At 39.0% G+C, this 20,790-nt stretch overlaps 1 protein-coding gene across 1 annotated transcript in view; it reads right to left on the bottom strand.

Moving 5' to 3' along the window:
• Nucleotides 1-20,790, bottom strand: part of LOC147140370 (solute carrier family 53 member 1-like) — an 83,375-nt gene that overhangs the window by 22,748 nt on the left and 39,837 nt on the right. The window contains exons 7-9 of the mRNA XM_086042923.1: nt 15,684-15,765; nt 10,319-10,408; nt 8,190-8,287 (exon numbers count right to left, since the gene is read on the bottom strand). Coding sequence (XP_085899049.1) covers nt 8,190-8,287; nt 10,319-10,408; nt 15,684-15,765 — 270 coding nt within the window. The remainder of the gene's footprint in view (nt 1-8,189; nt 8,288-10,318; nt 10,409-15,683; nt 15,766-20,790) is intronic.

Consider the following 20,790-nt stretch of genomic DNA (forward strand, 5'->3'; position numbering starts at 1 on the left):
TTATCTTGACCCAGATCATCCAAACGTCTCGAAATTTTTGAGATTTGATGATAGCCAAGGGCTGAAGACTCTACGAACGTATTTTTCATCGTAGTGGTAGCGCCACCTAGTGGCTGAAGGAAGTACATGTTTTTTTATTTGATGTTTTTATCTTAGCAGTTTAACCAGGTCCACCTCATCTTTGCTTGGAACGGTGTTTACGACTTCCTAATATTAAAATATGAAATTTGTGATTTTACGTGAAAAGCTGTTGCCATGGCAACACAGTTTGCCAAAAAAACAATGCTCATTTTGAGGGTCTGAACATGCTCGAAATCGCACGAAACTTTGCACATACATAAGGCCTGCCGAAATCACCAATATTTTATTTTTTATTTTTTTGTAAGTTGTAAAAAATGGATCACTATAGCCCCCTAGAAATATTCAATTCAGCCCCAGTTGTACGTTTCTTCGAGATCTACAAAAAATTGGTGGTATATGTAACAGTTCAAGGCCTACAAAAAAGTCTCTTGGAGAAAGTATGAATTTGCTCTGATTACAATAGCTGCTGGAACTTGACCCCCCTGATAATTTCTTCTAAAACCCTACTAACATTTGATAAAAGTCAAATCCTGAAGACATCTCCGAACTTATTTTTCATCGTAGTGGTAGCGCCACCTACTTGCTAAAGGAAGTACATGTTATATTCTTTGATCTTTTTCTCCTCGCAGGTTTAACCAGGTCGACCTCAGAATTGCTCGGAAGACTCTGTAGATCTTTCTGATGTTAAAATACGATATTTGTGATTTTTCGTTAAAAGCTGTCGCCATGGCAACGGGCAGTTCGCAAATATAACTACGCTGATTTTGACGGTCTAAACATGCATGAAATCTTACAAAACTTTGCACACACATCAGGCCTGGTGAAATCATTTTTATTTTTGTTTTACGTTGCAATTGTTTATAAAATGGCTCGCTAGCGCCCCCAAGAATTGTTTTAAAAATCAGCCCCGATTATACGTTTCACCTGTATTTACGAAGATTTTGTTGTATGTTACAGGCCGAGACCTACAAAAATTCTCTTGGAGCCATGTGCTAAACCTAACAGGAAGTCCGCCATTTTGGAATTTGGACTTAGTTTTAACAGGATTTGTTTAAAAAAATAAAAAAAAAAAACCCTTGCAATATACTGGTGTGTGTATCATCTGCACTCAAACCCCATTTTCGGCCAGACTATGGCAAAGAACAGATTTCAGTACATTCTTAGTATAGAAGCCAAATATGGGTCAAATGTTTGTATGTACTACTTCTCTTGAACACTGTGTGTCACTAAGAGCATATAAAAAAGGAGAAAGAAACAGTGCACAGGTGTTGACTGGGAAGGGCATACAGGTTTTTGACCGCTTCGTGCGGCGGAATTTATGTTCATAGACACAATATGTTTTATGGAGATTTTAATTCTTGCAAAGTGACAAATAAACTACGCATTTTAGCAAATTACGGGCACAATCATATTTCAAGCAAACAAGCCGCCAGCGCATCAGACCAACCCAAACCGACAACACTTCACTAGCCCAGTATTAGACTGGCTATTATACGTAGCTTCCTTCATTTCGATACTAATGCATCAAATGATGCCAAGGATTGAAAGTACACAGTCAACCTAGTGTTGACCTACATAGTGACAAAGTTTAAGACCCTCTACCAGCCGTACAAAAATATTTGTATTGAGTAGATGATGAAGTGGCAGGGGCGCATTTCATTTCGGGTTTACAACCCACAGAAACACGTGAAATATGGAATCAAATCCTACATTTTACGTGATTCTGAAAACGGGTACTCTTTCAACCTGCAGCCATACAAGGGAGAACCTTGCACCCCGGGAAATATTGTTTTTTTGTTGCTGGACTGCCTAATTGGACATGGGTACACATTGTTCATGGACATTTTTTTATAATTCTATGGACATGTGTACTCGTCTACTTCAAGCAAACACTCGTGTGTGGAACTCAGAGGAAAAAGGGGGGAACTGGAACTGATAAAGGAAGCCACAAAGAGCAGCTTGGGGGCAGAGGGGAAAATTGTCTGCCACAACGGCAACATGATGCCGCTTGCGTGGCAGGACGAGGGCATTGTGAGAATGATTACCACCTGCCACAAGGACAAAATGTAGCAAGTAGGGAAGTGGAAAAAAGGAGAGAGGCGAAAAGTCAGTGTTCTGAAGCCTGGGTGTGTTGTGTACAACGCACACATGAATGGGGCGGACAAACTTGACCAGAACACTGCCTAGTATCCCTTCATGTGCAGATCCCTGAATTGGCCCTAATAAATTGTGGCTTATTTATTTCAGTTGCGTATGTTCAATGCACATGTCCTGTTCAAAGCCAGAGACCCAGGGACCGCATTGTCTCTCCTTGATTTTATGATGGCAGTAGCAGACTCGTGGACTTCGAAACCACACACAGAGGAAGAAGCTGCAAATGAAACGTTGAGGAGGCTGGGACTGTGGGAAAAGGTCCACAACATAGGGCGCCTAAGACTGACCCACCAAGTAGGTTCGCTGAACCTCTCTCCAAACATAAACTAAAATATTTGACAACCACTGCAAAAAAAGCCATGCCACAGCGAAAATGTCAGCGCCGAGGCAAGCGCAGCGAAACACGGTTGTGGTCTGAGATGCGTGATGTGCCCTTGCACCAAGGTATTTTTTTATTGCATATCACACGCAAAAAAAAAAGGGTAATTTGTAAGGGAGGTGTACACAAACACACGCACATGCATATAGTTCAGTTCGGTAGTTCAATAGTTTTGTGTTATGTGCAAATCAATTATTTTGCTATCAAAAGCCCTTTTTGTGGTGTTGTTTATGTTGTTTTGTAGAAGAGATGTTTGAGCTGTCACAAAAGTGTCAAAGTTGAAATCATGCTTGAAATGCATACTTTTCTCCTGTTTTTTTTTTCTTTCAGAAATTGGAATTTTGATGAAACTTAGCTATTTTCTAATGCCGATTGCTGAAGAATAGAAAAAGATAGAAACAAACCTTTTTTCTGCTGAAAAAAGAGAGTAGGGCTGGACCGATAATTCAATATCAATATGTATCGCGATTGACACGTGACTGATATCAATAGAAAATGCATTAAAACATACAATAATGCGATTGGCTGGCAACCAGTTCAGGGTGTACCCCGCCTACTGCCCGAAGACAGCTGGGATAGGCTCCAGCACGCCCGCGACTTAGGATAGTTAGGATAATGGATGAATGGAAAACATAGAAAACAAACCCAATCGCAGCATGGTGCGTGATGTTGGCAGCGCGCATCCGCCTCCAAACACGAAGAAGTTAAAACAACGAAGAAGAAGCAGCTAAATCAACGAAGAAGAAGCAGCTACAGTAACCCAAAGGAGCATGCGCAAGGGCCCGGTGGCCACATGCCATACTTGTGTCGAGCGGCGTAACTTTGTTCAAATAAATGACCAGTTAATTCAGTACAACTCTTTTACAATAAAATGATATTATGCATGATAACCTGATTAAACGCCTCCGGGTGGAGACGTGGTGTACAAGTAAAGAAGTTCCCGGTCTTTGACATGCTAGCATCAGTTTTGTCATAGCCAACCCTAGGCATCGCACTCAAATTAAAATCAAGCACGTAAAATATGAATGGACTATGGCCATAATTGAGTCTGCTAAAAAGATAAAGTAGTCCTAAGATGGTCGGTCAACAATAATGTATGCACTGCAAGACAGTATAAGTTCACTTACATTGTATGAATATTGAATGAAGGCTAATGTATGTGTATCAACAATACTGCTTTGGGGTAGCACCTAATGCAAACAAGCATTAAGAATGCACTACATAAGGATGTACACAAACAATTTTTTAACAGGTTTAAAACAAAATCAATTATCAATATTGACTGATATGAAATACTTATAGATTGTGACAGTTTTTCAGACATATTGCCCAGCCCAACTAAGTACATTATGTTTAAGATGGAGTTTATTTAATCTTTATATTGAGCCACTTGAAGTTTGATTTCACTCTTTAATAGTTACGTTCGCCTCTTGTTAAAGGTTAAGTACAGTATTATGTTAAAATAAAACAACCTAAGTTCATTTTTCTCTGGGTCATTATTTTCAGTAGTTACAAAAAGAAAAAAAATCAATATATATCGATATCAAACAATATAAAACACTTATATCGTGATATACTTTTTAGTCATAATGCCCAGCCCAAGAAGAGAGTCTAATCTTTCTTTTGGTAGGCTCCATGGTTATATAGCATTTGAACACAATATTCTGTGGGCCTTGCAAGATCAGTCAAAATCCAGTAAAATGCTGGGATTGAGGGGGTTGTTCAAGTGAAAATGGCTGGGATTAAAAGAGTAAAGATTCACCACATACCTGACATAACTCCTGACATGAAGTTATGTCGCAAGATGATAAAGTGCTATCAATACTGAAGGAATTTTCGAATTCAAGTACAAGTACAGACAGTATCCCTAGCACTCCTGATTACCGCATTTTCCGGATTATAAATCACGTTTTTTTTTCATAGTTTGGCCGGGGGTGCGACGTATACTCCGGAGCGACTTATGTGTGAAATTATTAATACATTAATATGTTGTTATCTATGTTTTGCTTTGAATGTTTTAAAGCACTTTGAGTTGCATTTTTATGTATGAAAAGTGCTATATAAATAAAATGTGATTGAGTGATTGAGTATCCCTTTCCTTTTCAAGGTCAGCAAACAATACACCAAACAACCACAGGAGGGTGTTCTAAGGCTGCATATAAACCTGCATTACATATTGATTTTACAACGGGCAGAATAACCTGTAGTGCAGAGTTGGGCAGACCTGTAATATCATTTCACATAAAGAAACAAAGATAAATCCTTAACGCTATTAAAATACATGGATAATTTAAACAGTTAAATCGTAATATTTTGTTAAATAAGTAATTAAAATATCCATCCATCCATCCATTATCTATACCGGTTATCCTCACAAGGGTTGCGGGGAGTGCTGGAGCCTAGTATGATAAAAAGGCAATTTGACTATCAATACATCTACTTGCTTTGCCTGTGGTCTTACAAACACGTACGGTGCGGACCACAACAAAGAGATAATTACGACCAAATACATAAATACTTTTGGAGACTTGGAAACATTCTACATGGTCGGCGATAAATAAAATACTTATTTAATCGATCTACGACCGTTTTGAGAGTTGAAAGTTTTTTTTACCTTGTAGTGTTGTCCACATTAATTTAGAGAATTTACACTGGCTGAAGCGGGTAGTATAGACCAATTGATTCCGCACCAAGGCGGAACTAAACTTTGGTTCACCCCAGTCTTTCTGACATACCTGTTGTAAATTCCTCATTAGTGCTTCGTTTATCCAGGCATTGGTTCACTGTTTAACTTGTGTATTTTACACCAGACATGTTTTCGGGCAGCTAATGGGTCCTTTCTTTATGTTGATTTATGTTGGGCATATTGTTGGACAGCTAAGGGGTCCTAACGAGAGACGTTTGGTGTCTGTTAGCCGTTAGCGGCTAGCAGCAGATGCGCGCCTCCTTCGTCGTCGTGTTCAGGCGGGGATTGAGCGAGTTGTTGAGTCTGTGGAATGGATTGGAGTGCTAACTGAAGTCAAATTGCTCTCTATCACTGTGTCCGGTCACGCTCTTTGATTCGAGTGACTATTTGGATGAGGCGCTCCGATGAATCCCCCAAATTCACATATAGTGAATGTAAGATAAATGTTACCATCGTAGCTCAGTGGAATTGTGTAGCGCACAATTTTATTATTTTGATTTATATGGACAAATTTATCAGTGTTACGCGACGGAGGCAACTTGGCCTCCGTGTGGTGGAGGGGGGGGGGCGTTGTGTAATGTAACGTAAGCATACCGTTCATCCTTTTGTCTCTATTCTATTTTTATTTTAAATTGTTAATTATTTAAATTTTAAATGTCATGTCTGTTCTTGATGTTGGATTTTATCAAATAAATTTTCTTTAAAAATGCGACTTATACTACAGTGCGACTTATATATGTTTTTTTCTACTTTATTATGCATTTTAAGGCTGGTGCAGCTTGTACTCCGGCGCGACTTATAGTTCGGAAAATACAGTACTAGCTTCAGTATCTGTGGATCCCTAATAAATGCAGAATTATTGTTGTGACAACATTTCAGATGAGTGGGACTATGTAACTTTTACTATTTCACTCTGTTTTCAATTCAGTCAATCAATGTTCTGCATTTCCCTTAAAGGGGAAGTCAATACAAACTTGTTCTTTAAAATGTTATGTTCTATGTAGCCCCACAAGTCTAAACAGGGCATTATGATTAATTTTACATTTGTGGAATATGAGTTAAAGAGGAAGTCAGCCCAAACATATTTTTTTCATGAATACGTTCTACGGAAGCCCACTAGTTGAAACAAGGGATTCTGATAAATACTGCGTTTGTGGAATAAGAGTTAATCCACCCATTTTTGCCATCTCTGGGGGCAGCCATTTTGTCACTTCTGTCAACTGAAAATGACATCACAACTAATCAGGCGCAGGTAACGACCAATCACGGCTGACCTGTTTGTCTGAAGCTGAGCCGTGACTGGTCGTTTACTTGAGCCTTGAGCAGTTATGGTGTCATTTTCAGTCGACAGAAGTGACAAAATGGCTGCTCCCTGATATCCAGTACAATACAATCCAATTTATTTATATAGCAATTTTTAAAAACAATACTGTTACAAAGGGCTGCACATATTATCTGTTTGTCAAATCACAACCAATGAATATATGAAGAAATAAAATAAATACATAAACAATTAAAATAAATGAATACATAAAATAAAATTAAAACACACAGAGGATCACACAACTCACGCTGTGTTAAAAGCAAGAGAATAAAAGTGGGTCTAAAGATGAGGCTTAAAACACTCGGCTGAGGAGGCCGTGTAATATGCAGGGGCAGAGCATTCCAGAGTATGGGGGCAACCACTGAGAAAGCCCTGTCCTCCCGGGTTTTAAGGTCCCTCCTCGTCTCCACAAGAAGGTGCTGGCCCCCTGACTTCAGTGCGCGCACTGGACTGTAAACCTTGACGAGGTCAGTAATATAGCTTGGGGCCAGTCCATTCAAAGCTTTAAAAACAAATAATAAAATCTTAAAATATATTCTACAAGTAACTGGAAGCCAATGCAAAGAAGCAAGAATTGGTGTGATATGATCCCGTTTTTTGGCTCCAGTTCAAAGGCGTGCAGCAGAGTTTTGGACCAACTGTAAATGGCTAAAAAGGGGTGGATTTTGCTGCATATTCCACAAACGCAATATTAATCAGAATGCCGTGTTTCAACTAGTGGGCATGGTGGGAACATATTCTTGAACAAAATATGTTTGGGTTGATTTCCCCTTTACGCAGTAAAATCCCCCCATTTTTGTTTCTCAGGGGGCGAGTAAACTCAGGGGATGTTGTTCATATTTGATTGAACTGTGGGCATGTGGAGCCCTTTGAGATTTTCTTGTGATTAAAGTGGGAGTCAACGCAAACATATTTTTTTCAAGAATATGTTCCCAGCAGGCCCACTAGTTGAAACACAGCATTCTGATTAATTTTGTGTTTGTGGAATATAAATTAAGCAGCAAAATGCACTCGTTTTTAGCCATCTCTCGGGGCGGCCATTTTGTCTTCTGTCGACTGAAAATGACATCACAACTGCTCACAACGACCAATCACGGCTGACCTGTTTTCTGAATCTGAGCCGTGATTGGTCATTGTGAGCAGTTGTGATGTCATTTTCAGTCGAGAGAAGACAAAATGGCTGCCCCCAGAGATTGCTAATAACAAGTGGATTAACACTTATTCCACACACGCAATTTTTATCAGAATGCCCTGTTTCAACTAGTGGGCTTGTATAGAACATATTCTTGAAAAAAAATGTTTGCGTTGACTTCCCCTTTAAGGGCTATATAAATAAATTTGACATGACTCATTTTCAGTTGACAGAAAGTGGCAAAATGGCCAGCCCCTGAGATGGATAAATATAGGTGGATTTTGCTCATATTCCACAGACGCAATATTAAGCAGAATGTTGTGTTAAGACTAGTGGAGGCACATAGAACATTTTGTTGTCAAGAAAATTTTGTTGTTGATTTCCCCTTCAATCCCAATCGGGGCATTTATCAAACATGTGTGTTTGTTCAAACCTCAAACAGATGTTGATGGGATAGGTTATTTCTGGGATTGAGTTCAAATATAAGCACATGGTTGACTCCTGCTTGCCTCCATCCATAGGTGTTAATACCTACAACATAATTAAGAAACAAGAAAATACATGTGAGAAGACTCAAAGATATAACTATTGATGCACCTTACTAGCATTATGTCAATGAGGCTACTCAACAGCATCTAATAATAAAATCAGTTCTTTAAGAACTGAGCAATTAAATGCATCCGAGATCATGACCACATAAAAATGTAATTGAACATGCAACTTCGTGGCAGTTTTTGTCAGGGCCGCTGCCTCAGCGCCCTGAGGTGTGTGTGTGTATGTGTGTGCCTGTGCATCCGGGAGCAGGTACGTGGGGATTGGCAGCAGCTGTGATCCATTCCTTCCAATTAAGGCAGCGCCTACTTAAGCGGTTCTGGGATGCAGACCACTTGCCAGATCGTCTTCGCTCCAAGTCATCCTACTTCATTCTTCGACCCTCTATGCTCGCCCGCCTCCCGGCCTGCCTGCATCGCTGTTGCCAGCCTCTTAACGCGCCCCCCCCTCCAGGAGCCCTTTAGTAAACTTTTGCTCACTCCACCTGCTTTTCTTCATTTCTGCGCCTGGGTCGTCCACTTCCCCAACACGCCTCCTCACAGTTTTATTTGTCATTTGAATAGTGTATATATCCACATGCCGGATACAGACCAATTGCGTCTATCAGAATTTGACCCATTTGACACAAAACAGCAGCATTGTGCATGGAGCATATGGGTGTGTGTGGGGCAGCCAAGGGGTGAGGAGAGAAATCAAAGGCAGCCAGTGCAGTGCGAACAGGAAATGTTGTAAAAACAGACACACTGTTGTTTAGTTGTTAACATACGCTGAGATATTCTGAATTTTTTTTTTTTTTTTTTTTTTTTTTAATACAGTGGTGCCTTTGAGATAGGAGGGACCTGACTTGAGTTTTTGTAGATCAGATGTCCAACAGTCAATTTTTTTTTTGCTTTGATTCGTGATCTTAAACTTGAGATACGACAGCTTTATGGAGGCAGGTGAGCCAACCCTTTTAACAACAAGTGGCAACTTGAATAAATTGTAGCTTATCTCTGTTCAAATAAATCAACAGTCGCCTCAGTGTGACATTTACAGTAAGATTACGTATATTGTGCAAAACATGACCTGAGAGTTTATTGGTCAACATTGTTTTTAAAATTGATGCATTTTCAGGGTGTAAAGGGCTCTTAGGCTCTGTCTACACGTAGCCGGGGTTTTTGAAAACACCGGAAATAAGCCTGCGGTTAGCCCTATTATCCACACGTCCCCGGAGTTTTTTCAGTGAAAACGCAAAACTCCGGCCGCAGTGGAGATTTGCGGATATCTCCGGATTAGCGTTTTGCTGTGGACGGTTACACCCGGAGATTTACGTCGTCACGGTGTGACAACAATGCTTTGACGTCATTGCGCGACTTGTGTTTTCATGCGAGACAAAATGGATTCTCGCGGCGCTGCGTTGGTTATAGCCATTCTCGATGGGCTTTTTGCTTACTTATTTGTCCCCAACCAACCATTAATTCTCGTTGAAAGGTTTAAAAGCAATTCTGACCTCTTGTCGGTTCTCCCAAACGAGTTTGGCGCCGTGTTTCTGGTTTCATAAAAGTGACGTCAAAGGACGGAAGTTCCTTCTAAATGGACAGTATTTGGCTAACTACTGCCACCCAGAGGCTTGGCATGCGTTTGAAAACGCACTTCCGCGGTTTCGTGTGGATGCGTATTTTTTATGCGTATTCCAACACAGTCTAGGGGGGGATATACGGTTGTTAAAAAACCTCGGCTACGTGTAGACAAGGCCTTAATTACATGGGTGTGTTAGCATGTCACAAAGAAGAGGTGGTCGTGGTAGCCATTTTTCACCACTCAAAATAAATTCACACACAAACAATAGCACAAATCTTTGTAAGGTTATTTTATCTGTGCAATTTGTTTGTAATAATTTAAACAGTAAAATCTGGTGAATAATTGAAAGGGAAAAGTGGGTATACGGTATACAGTGTATATATATATATATATATATATATATATATATATATATATATATATACACACTGTGTGTGTGTTTGTGTTTACCTAAGAGGAACAGGAATTCTATTAACAGGAAGCCTCCTCTGTAGATTCTGATCATTGGCCAAACGTCAGCGATGGGAAACATGACAGCTCCTGAAAAAAGGTGTATGGATTTAGCTACAAACACTTTGTGACATCTCAAATGAAGATGTATATACAGTATATCTTCCTATGCATATGTGTGTCATATATATATGTATTAATATGTATATACATATATATGTATTAATATGTATATATATATATATATATACATACATATATATATATATATATATATATATACATACATATATATATATATATATATATACATATATATATATATATATACATATATATATATATATATACATATATATATATATATATATATATATATATATATATACATATATATATATATATATATATATATATATATATATATATATATACATATATATATATACATATATATATATACATATATATATATATATACATATATATATATACATATATATATATACATATATATATATATATATATATATATATATATATACATATATATACATATATATACATATATATATATATATATATATATATATATATATATATATATATATATATATATATATATATATATATATATATATATATATATATATATATATATGCATGTTCTCCCCGTGCGGGTTTACTCCGGGTACTCCGGTTTCCTCCCACATTCCAAAAACATGTTGATTGGAGACTCTAAATTGCCCCTAGGTGTGGTTGTGAGTGCTGATGTTTGTCAATTTAGCGCGTTATTCTCAGCGTTAATCCAACGCCCTTTTGACCCTGTCAATTTTTTGGATCACGTGATTAAGGTTTCCATAGCAACCAGCGGCTGCATTGATAAAGGCTGCTGGTCACCATGATCAATACACGTATATTTAAAAAAAAAAAGCTTTAGAGTACATGTATATTAAAAAAAAAAAAGCTTTAGAGTAGAGGAGGTGTTACATCTGCTTCAAAATATTGACGATGAGGATGCATTTCTCATCTGACAAATGCACGGCTGAGTGCCCCTGCCCCGCGGTGATAGTCGCGACGGTATTGTAATGCTTAAAAGTTGTTCTTCCTTATCTTTGGAGGCCGTAGTATGGCGGGTTACAATATAGGTTTGAATATGTATTTCTTCTGGCATCTGCCTTGCTAAAGAGAACTGACATGGCAGGACAGTGTTTTGTTGAGTCTTGTGAGTCAGACGTGAACAGTCTCGCCTTAATTCACCTCTCTCTCTCTCGTTTCTTTTTAGCGCCGTACCAAGCCAAATCAAAAGGGAATAAATACTTAAGCACAATATACATAAAGAAATATATACTCACAAAACAATATTGCAGCATTTTCGAAAAATAATGAATACAAAATAATATGCCGTTTGCTCCAAAGCAGCTGTATTTTATAACAGCAGGAACCATGCAGCGCGATCGAGAGCCGCACGGGACAATCTCAGCGGTACGCCACCTGTTTCTTGTTCATTTATCTAACACTATTTACATTAAAATATAACCACAACAGAATTTTGATAAACAAAATACCTTTAAAAGACACTCGAGCAGCAAGTAATAATCTTTTTAGTCGAAGTCATTGACAGAGTGCAATAAAAAATGACGTGCGTACAAATGACTGCTCTCGTATAGTCTTAAATCCAAGCGGCGCTTGAACAACAAGTCGCTCTCAAGACGAAATAAACATATCTGTCAGAACAACACTAATGTAAATGATTGTGTGTGTGTGGGTGTGTGCATGCGCGGACGCGTGTGGGTGCGTGCGTGGGTGTGTGCGTGTAGGTGTGTGTGTGTGTTTGAAAGGGCTGAGGGGCGGTTTGTGAGGGTTGAATCCAATGCTTCTTTTTTCAATTGAAGAGGGAAGTCAACCCAAACATTTTTTTTCAAGAATATGTTCTATGTAGGCCCCCTAGTTGAAACAAGGCATTCTGATTAATATTGTGTTTGTGGAATTTGAGTCAAGCAGCAAAATCTAGCCATCTCAGGGGTCGGCCATTTTATCACATCTGTCAACTGAAAATGACATCACAGATGCCCTGAGGGCTCAAATAACGACCAATCGTGGCTCAGTTTAAGAAAACAGGTGAGCTGTGATTGGTTGTTACCTGAGCAACTGTGATGTTATTTTCAGTCCACAGACGTGATAAAATGGCTGCCCCCAGTGATGGCTAAAAACAGGTGGATTAACGCTTATTCCACAAACGCAATAATTATCAGAATGCCTTGTTTCAAGTAGTGGGCCTGCATAAAACATTCTTGAAAAAAATATGTTTGGGTTGACTTCCCTTTAAATAAAGTATTTGCATAAGAAAATCAATCCTCTTATTCATGTTAGGGGTATTAAAATTCAAAAAAATAATGGGACGGAAAAATCAATGGATTTTTTTTACAATAAACAAAATATGCGATTAACTACGAGTTAACTATGAAAAATGTGATTAAGTACGATTACATATTTTAATCGCTTGACAGCACTATATGTATACACATCTTTACTCTTGGAAAATAGTGTGTTGCTTATGAAATCCAATTTATTTAATGAATGAACACATTTTGAACTCTTACAAAAAAGCACGAAGTTGAAGGTCTCTTTCAAATGAATTAAAAAGCTGCACTTAAATTATCCATCCAGCAAACAAAACTGCCTGAATTTAAAAATACAGTGGAAAAAAGAGCACTATTTCACTGAAAAATTAAAATAAATATTTTCGCTTTTCGATCTCATTTCATGGAGACGTCAGTAAAGATTATGTCACGTCATAACCGCGTGTAAAAAATGAGACGATTGAGCCGTGGCTGAATCAGCAAGCTTTGCACAAGCCTGATAACAATCATGAACATTTGAATCAGGTGTGTTGTCGGCAGGGAGAGATGAAAAACAGGCTGGATAGGGGCTCTTGAGGATGGGAATTGAGCACCCCTGATTTAGAGTGTCCAATTAACCTACCATGAATGTTTTTGGAATGTGGTAGGAAACCGGAGTACCTGGAGAAAACCCACGCAGGCACGGGGGAGAAACAGGTAAACTCCACACAGGAAGGCCTTGGCCGGATTTGAACCCGCGGACTCTGCACTGTGAGGCGGACGTACTAACCAGTCTATCATCGTGCTGCCCGCCAAAAATTCCCACTTACCAAAAATTCTACATTTTCACTCTTAAAATACATACAAAGAAATTCCAAAATTACCTTTTTTTCCTCCTTTAATTTCTACATTTTTTAAACCGTTTCAACTCTAAATTGTTCAGCTTGTGTACCCAATGCACCCAATGGGGTAGCCAAATTGGCCACAATATTAGGTACACACTGAATCCTAGTCTGTAAGCCTCCCCAAGTGGGGTGACCATATTACACAGTATTGGTCAAAGCATTAGGTACACTTCGGATTCTTGTACCTTGTCCTCCTCAGTGGGGCAGCCATACTAGCCAAAACATTAGGCACAGCCTGCATTATCGTCCCGTGGCTTCCCCAGTGGGGTGGCCGTCTTGGACAGAACAATATGTACACCCTACATTATTGCCCCGAGTCTTCCCCAATGGGACGGACGGCCATCTTGGACAGAACATTAGGCACACCCTGGATTCTCGTCACTAGGACTCCCTAGAGTGACGGCCATCTTGGAAAGATCATTAGGTACACTACACATTCTCATCCCGTCTCATCATTCGATATTAATCCACAACTTTTCAATCAGCATTTGAGCCTTCACATGCATTTTCTCCAGAAATTGCATTCTCTAGTTAATTATATTTTCATATTTATATTAATAAAGTCCTTGTTTCAGGTCCCTGAGATTAACCTGCAAAAAAAATAAAAAATGCTGCACAGTTAGGATGTTGTTCCTCAAATTAAGTCATTGATTCGTAAAACTGCTGCGAAAAGAAAAAAAAAAGAATTTTACCCTTGCATGATTAATTTATATCCAACCAGATACAGTACCAACTAAAGTTTTAAGTTGCCATAGCTTACTTGCACCGCTAGTTTCATATTGACAGATGAAGTTAGATGTCATTGTTTTATCGCTCTTTCACCTTTGAATTGCATGTTGTCATTCCCTTCCTCACAATTTTTACAAACAAGCCATGAATATCAAATTCAAATAGAATCATTTTTTGATCTCCTCATGAGGCCTCTGTACTCGCGTCATTGCGTAGTGGTGGACTGCCAGTTGTGTACTGTGTATGACTAACCACCCCCCCAAAAAAAAATCCTTCCCTTTCTTTTGTTATTAGAATAATTGATAATTAGCGTTTCTATTTGTAAAGACCGCAATTCTAATGAAGTATGGACATTGTGTAAAACAAATAATGATTTGCAAATTAAAATCCTACACTACAACGACAAGATAATTAATGATCAAACAGATAAATCTTTTGCTAATATTCACTTCTTTATTTTTAATTTGATGACTGCAACACATTCCAAAAAAGCTGAGACGGGGCATGTTTAAGATTGTGTTACATCACCTTTCCTTTTAACAACAATCAATGTTTTAACTGATTGTTAAAACTGGGAACTGAAGACACGATTTCAAAGCTTTGCAATTGGAATTCTTTCCTATTCTTGCTTATTGTAAAACTTCAGTTGCTCACCGGTCTGGAGTCTCCGTTGTCATATTTTGCCATTCATAATGCGCCAAACATTTTCATTTGGAGACCGGTCTTGACTGCTGGCAGACCAGTCTAGCACTTGCAGTCTTTTACTATGAAGCCACGCTGTTTTAAGATATGTACAGAATGGGGTTTGATATTGTTTCGTTGACATATGCAGGTACGTCCTTGAAAAAGACGCTGCCTGGATGGCACCCATCCATACTTCCATTCTCTGGTTGATCCCAAACCTGTACTCATGTACCTTTGAGCATTAATGACACCTTCACAGATGTGCAAGTTCCACACTCCCAACCCATCACGATACTGGGGTTTTGAACTTTACGCTGATAACCATCTAAATTGTCCTATCCCTTTTTGGCCAGGAGGACAGACACGACGAGCAGAATTTCCAAAAACGATCCAAATATGCACCAAGTATGTATTTTCAGTGTCAACACAAAAGTAACATGGAACCATTGACATTGGTAAGGTATATAATCAATGTAATAACCCAGCAAACATCAATAGTGCAATTGTAATTATGTTACTTTAAGATTATTTGGGGCACGGGGGATGAAATTGTGCATAGCCAGAATGAGGCATGCTTTATAACTATTCAAAAACAATCAAAACCAAGGGTGTTAAAACAATTCAAGGAGTGTATGTTCATACCTTCTTTAAAATACTACAAAGCACTGCAACAAATACAGTACTTTCAAATTGTGTGTGTCATACCTGTAATAGTGACAGTGACCATTAAGACTAGGAAAACTCCACAGTAAAGCCCAACTCTAAAGGTGGTCCAAGCAGGAGCCGGCTGTAAGAAGAAAGAAACGCTATGAGGAACACAAAAAACAGATGAAAAAAAAAACAAAAACAAGAAGGAATTATTGACATAAATCATAAAGGTAGTACTTCATCTTCACTTCTACTTCATGAACTGTATCTGAACCATAAAAAGTAGTATGGCATTATTGCTTTGCAGAATATATATATATATATATATATATATGGGTATATATATATATATATATATATATATATATATATATATATAAATATAATATATATATATTAGTGCTGTTACCGCGTTAACGGGCGGTAATTAGGGCTCGAGGCACAATTGTGCATCTTTTAAAATTGCACAATTGAATAATTAATTATTGATTAATTTACCAGGCCTTCTGTGTGTGCAAATTTCATGAGTTTTCGTGCATGTTTACATTCTCAAAATCAGCATTGTGTTATTGGCAAACTGGGCGTGACTATGGCAACAGCTTTTTGTGATAGATCTCAAACTTTGTGTTTTAACATCATGAAGGCATAAAAACTCTTCCGCGCAAATATGAGGGAGATCTGGCTAACCTGCCAGGAGAATGAAAGAATAAAACATGTACTTCATTTAGTCAGTAGATGGCGCTCCCACTACGATGAAAAGTTAGTTCGTAGATGTCTTCAGGTATAGACTCTCATCAAAAATGTCAAATTTTGATAAGATATTATCATGTGGATCACATTACAGCTGCTTTTAAAGTCAATGTGATGCCGAATTGTAAAGTAAATTCAAAATGGCGGACTTCCTGTTATGTTTAGCACTTGGCTCCAAGAGACTTTTTTGTAGGTCTTGACCTGATAGATATACCACCAAATTTTTGTAGATATAGGTGAAACGTACAACCGGGGCTGATTTTTAAAAATATTTTAGGGGGCGCTAGTGAGCCATTTTTTAAACATTTGCGACGTAAAACAAAAAAATAAAGATGATTTTACCAGGCCTGATGTTTATGCAAAGTTTTGTGAGATTTCATGCATGTTTAGACCGTTAAAATCGGCGTAGTTTTATTTGTCAACTGCCCGTAGCCATGGCGACAGCTTTTAACGTAAAATCACAAATATCGTATTTTAACATCAGGAAGGTCTACAGAGTCTTCCGAGCAATTCTGAGGTTGACCTGGTTAACTTGCGAGGAGAAAAGGATCAAAGAATAAAACATGTACTTCCTGTAGCCAGTAGGTGGCGCTACCAATACGATGAAAAATAAGTTCGTAGATGTCTTCAGGATTGGACTTTTATCAATTGTCAGTAAATATTTAGAAGAAATTATCATGTGGGTCAAGTTCCAGCAGCTATTTTAATCAGAGAAAATTCATACTTTAAACTTAATTCAAAATGGCCGACTTCCTGTTCGGTTTAGCATATGGCTCCAAGAGACTTTTTTGTAGGCCTTGAACTGTTACATGTAGCAGCAATTTTTTGTAGATCTCGAAGAAACGTACAACTGGGGCTGAATTGAATATTTCTAGGGGCGCTAGTGATCCATTTTTTACAAATTACAAAAAAATAAAAAATAAAAAACTATTGGTGATTTCGGCAGGCCTTATGTATGTGCAAAGTTTCGTGCGATTTCGAGCATGTTCAGACCCTCAAAATGAGCATTGTTTATTTGGCGAACTGCTTGTTGCCATGGCAACAGCATTTCACGAAAAAATCACAAATTTCGTATTTTAATATTAGGAAGTCCTAAACACTGTTCCGAGCAAAGATGAGGTAGACCCGGTTAACCTGCTAGGATAAAAACATCAAAGAAAAAAACATGTACTTCCTTCAGCCACTAGGTGATGCGACCACCACAATGAAAAATAAGTTCATAGATGTCTTCAGCCTTTGGATATCATCAAATATGGAAAATTTTGAAAAGTTTGGATGATCTGAGTAAAGTTAAAACTGTATTTTTTGTCACGTTGAATTATCAGAATTTGCCCCAGGTCTTGAGATGATATATCCGAAGTTTGAAGTCAATCGGATGAATCCTCTGGGATATGAGTGCGAAAGTATGCACCCTGTAAAAGTCCAAAAATGGTCCAAAATTGGACATTCAAAAGCGGTCGCTGCTCGGGCCCTAATAATAATTTCTACAAAACCAATAGGAACCTCGCAGCAGTCGCTGCTCAGGCCCTAATAATAATAATAATAATAATAATAATTTCTAAAAAGAAAATAGGAACCTTCCAGCGGTCGCTGCTCGGCCCTAATTATCGCTAACTATATTAAAACTCTTTTTATAATGAACATTTTTTTTTAAGTCTTTATGAAATTGTATACACTTTTTAGGCATTGAAATCTTTGAATGTTCAACAGCATATTGTAACGAATTGGGTTATCTGTGTTGCTCCACAGCAAGCAAGTGGAGCAGCGAAGAAAGAAGAGCGCGAGCAGTTGTACTTGGATTAATAAAAACGTGATAATTAAACTACGTGTTCCTGGAAGACGCTACAATATGATAAATCTCGCTATTTAAGTTTGACGTTTTGGGCTAAAAACACTGCTTGCTTCCTCGTCTAAGAAACATTCACAGTCGGATGATGCCGTGCATGTTAGACGTGCTAGCCGCAACATAGCCGCCGATCTCATGTAGCAATGTCGGCACATAACTTTCGGACTTATCCACGCACCTTTTCCCATCGGCGATGTGGAACAGGAAAGCGAGAATGTTCCCAAACAGGAGATCGCAGTGTACGCGGGGACCTTCGAGCTCTGGCTCTCTCTTTTGTGCATCGTCTCCGGCATGCAACAGTCAGCGTCCGTGCATAAGCTCGCACTAATAAGTGGACCGAACCGAACATATATACATATATATATACATATATATACATATATATATATATATACATATATATACATATATATATATATATATATATATACATATATATACATATATATATACACATATATATATACATATACATATATATATACACATATATATATACATATACATATATATATATACATATATATACATATATATATACACATATATATATACATATATATACAAATACATATATATACATATATATATACACATATATATATATATATATATATATATATATATACATATATACATATATATATATATATATACATATATATATATATATATACATATATATATATATATATATACATATATATATATATATATATACATATATATATATATATATATATACATATATATATATATATACAGCTTTTAAACCAACAAAGAAGAAGCATTTAAACCAACAAGAAGAAGCTGTTAAATCAACGGAGCATGCTCGTGGGCCGGCGGCCGTGCGCAATGCTCGCGGGCCCGGCAGACATGCGCTATGCTCGCGTCCATCGAGCGAGCGCCATAACTTTGCTCAAATAAATGACCACTCGACTCAGTACAACTATTACAATTAAATTATATTATGCATGATAACCCCTTTAAAACCTTTGGATGGAGCCATGGTGTACAAGTAGAGGAGTTCTTGTCTTTGACATGCTAGCAGTAGTTAGACAACGGCATCGCACTGAAGGTAAAATCAAGCAAGTGAAATATGAATGGACTATTGCAATAATGAGTCCGCTAAAAAGATAAATTAGTCCCGTTCCGGCGCCGCGCGAGTGGCAGCCCGCTACAGCAGCTCCGGCTCACCGGTGAGCCTTTTCGTGTGTTTTTGTACCATACTATTACTCTAACCCATACCTTTTTCACATTGTTGATAGTCGTAAACTTGCGTAGCAATGGACACCCAAACTGCAGTATTCTTGCTGCTGCTGGTGGCTATTTTTTGCGCGATCGTGTCCGGCGACTTGGCTCGGAGCCGCGCCCCCATTGTTTACAGCCGGAATCAGCTGTTAGCACTCCATGCTAACCCCGCGCCGGCTCCAGGGGCGAGACCCGATACCTCCCGTGAGCTGAGGAGGAAGAGACGGGGATCTCGTGCAGGGGTTAAACGCCGGGAAACGAGGAGACGATACCATCCCGTCCTCCCGTCTGTTATCATGGGGAATGTTAGATCTCTCCCCAACAAGATGGACGAGCTAGCGGCGCTTACCCGGCATGAGAGGGACTTCCGGGAGGCTAGCCTGATGCTATTCACGGAGTCGTGGCTAACAGCGCTAACGCCGAACGCGGTCGTAGAATTGGACGGCTTCCAAATCATACGCACGGACAGGACGCTGGAGAGTGGTAAGAGGAAAGGAGGAGGGCTGGCTGTGTTTGTGAACGATAGATGGTGTAATCCTGGGCACATCACGATTAAGGAGCAGCTTTGCAGCAGGGATATTGAGCTGCTAGCTGTTGGCACGAGGCCATTCTACATCTCGCGAGAGTTTAGTCATGTGATCGCGGTGACCGTCTACGTCCCCCCCGCTGCCAGCGGCGACACAGCCTGTGATGTCTTGACTGCAGCCGTGAGCAGGCTACAAACACAGCACCCAAATGTGCTACTCATCTCTGGTGACTTCAATCATGCCTCCCCTTCCTCCTCTCTGCCTTCATTCACACAGTATGTCACCTGCCACACCAGGGACAATAAAACACTGGACCTTTTCTATGCCAACACCAAGGAGGCATACACATCACTGCCCCTCCCCCCTCTGGGCAAAGCTGATCACAACCTGGTGGCTCTCCAGTCTGTGTACAATACTCTGGTCCGCAGGCAGCCAGCTGTGACCCACACGGTTCATAGATGGCCTGGAGAGGCCGAGGAGGCCTTAAAGGACTGCTTCAGCACAACTGTGTGGGAAGTATTCAGCGATGCTCACGGGGAAGACATTAGTAGTCTAACGGACACTGTTACAGACTATATACATTTCTGCATGGAGAACACCATACCCACCAGGACAATAAGGTGTTTCTCCAACAACAAACCCTGGATCACACCAGACATAAAAGCTCTCCTGAAGGAGAAGAAGAGGGCTTTTGCGTCAGGCAACAAAGAGGAGCGGAAAATTGTGCAGCGCCAGCTGAGGAGGAGGATCAGAGAGGGGAAAAGGTCCTACAGGAAGAGGATGGAGGGGC

Source organism: Filicampus tigris, chromosome 10 (assembly GCF_054856515.1).
Source record: "Filicampus tigris isolate MCC_2025a chromosome 10, RoL_Ftig_1.0, whole genome shotgun sequence".
NCBI lineage: Eukaryota > Metazoa > Chordata > Actinopteri > Syngnathiformes > Syngnathidae > Filicampus > Filicampus tigris.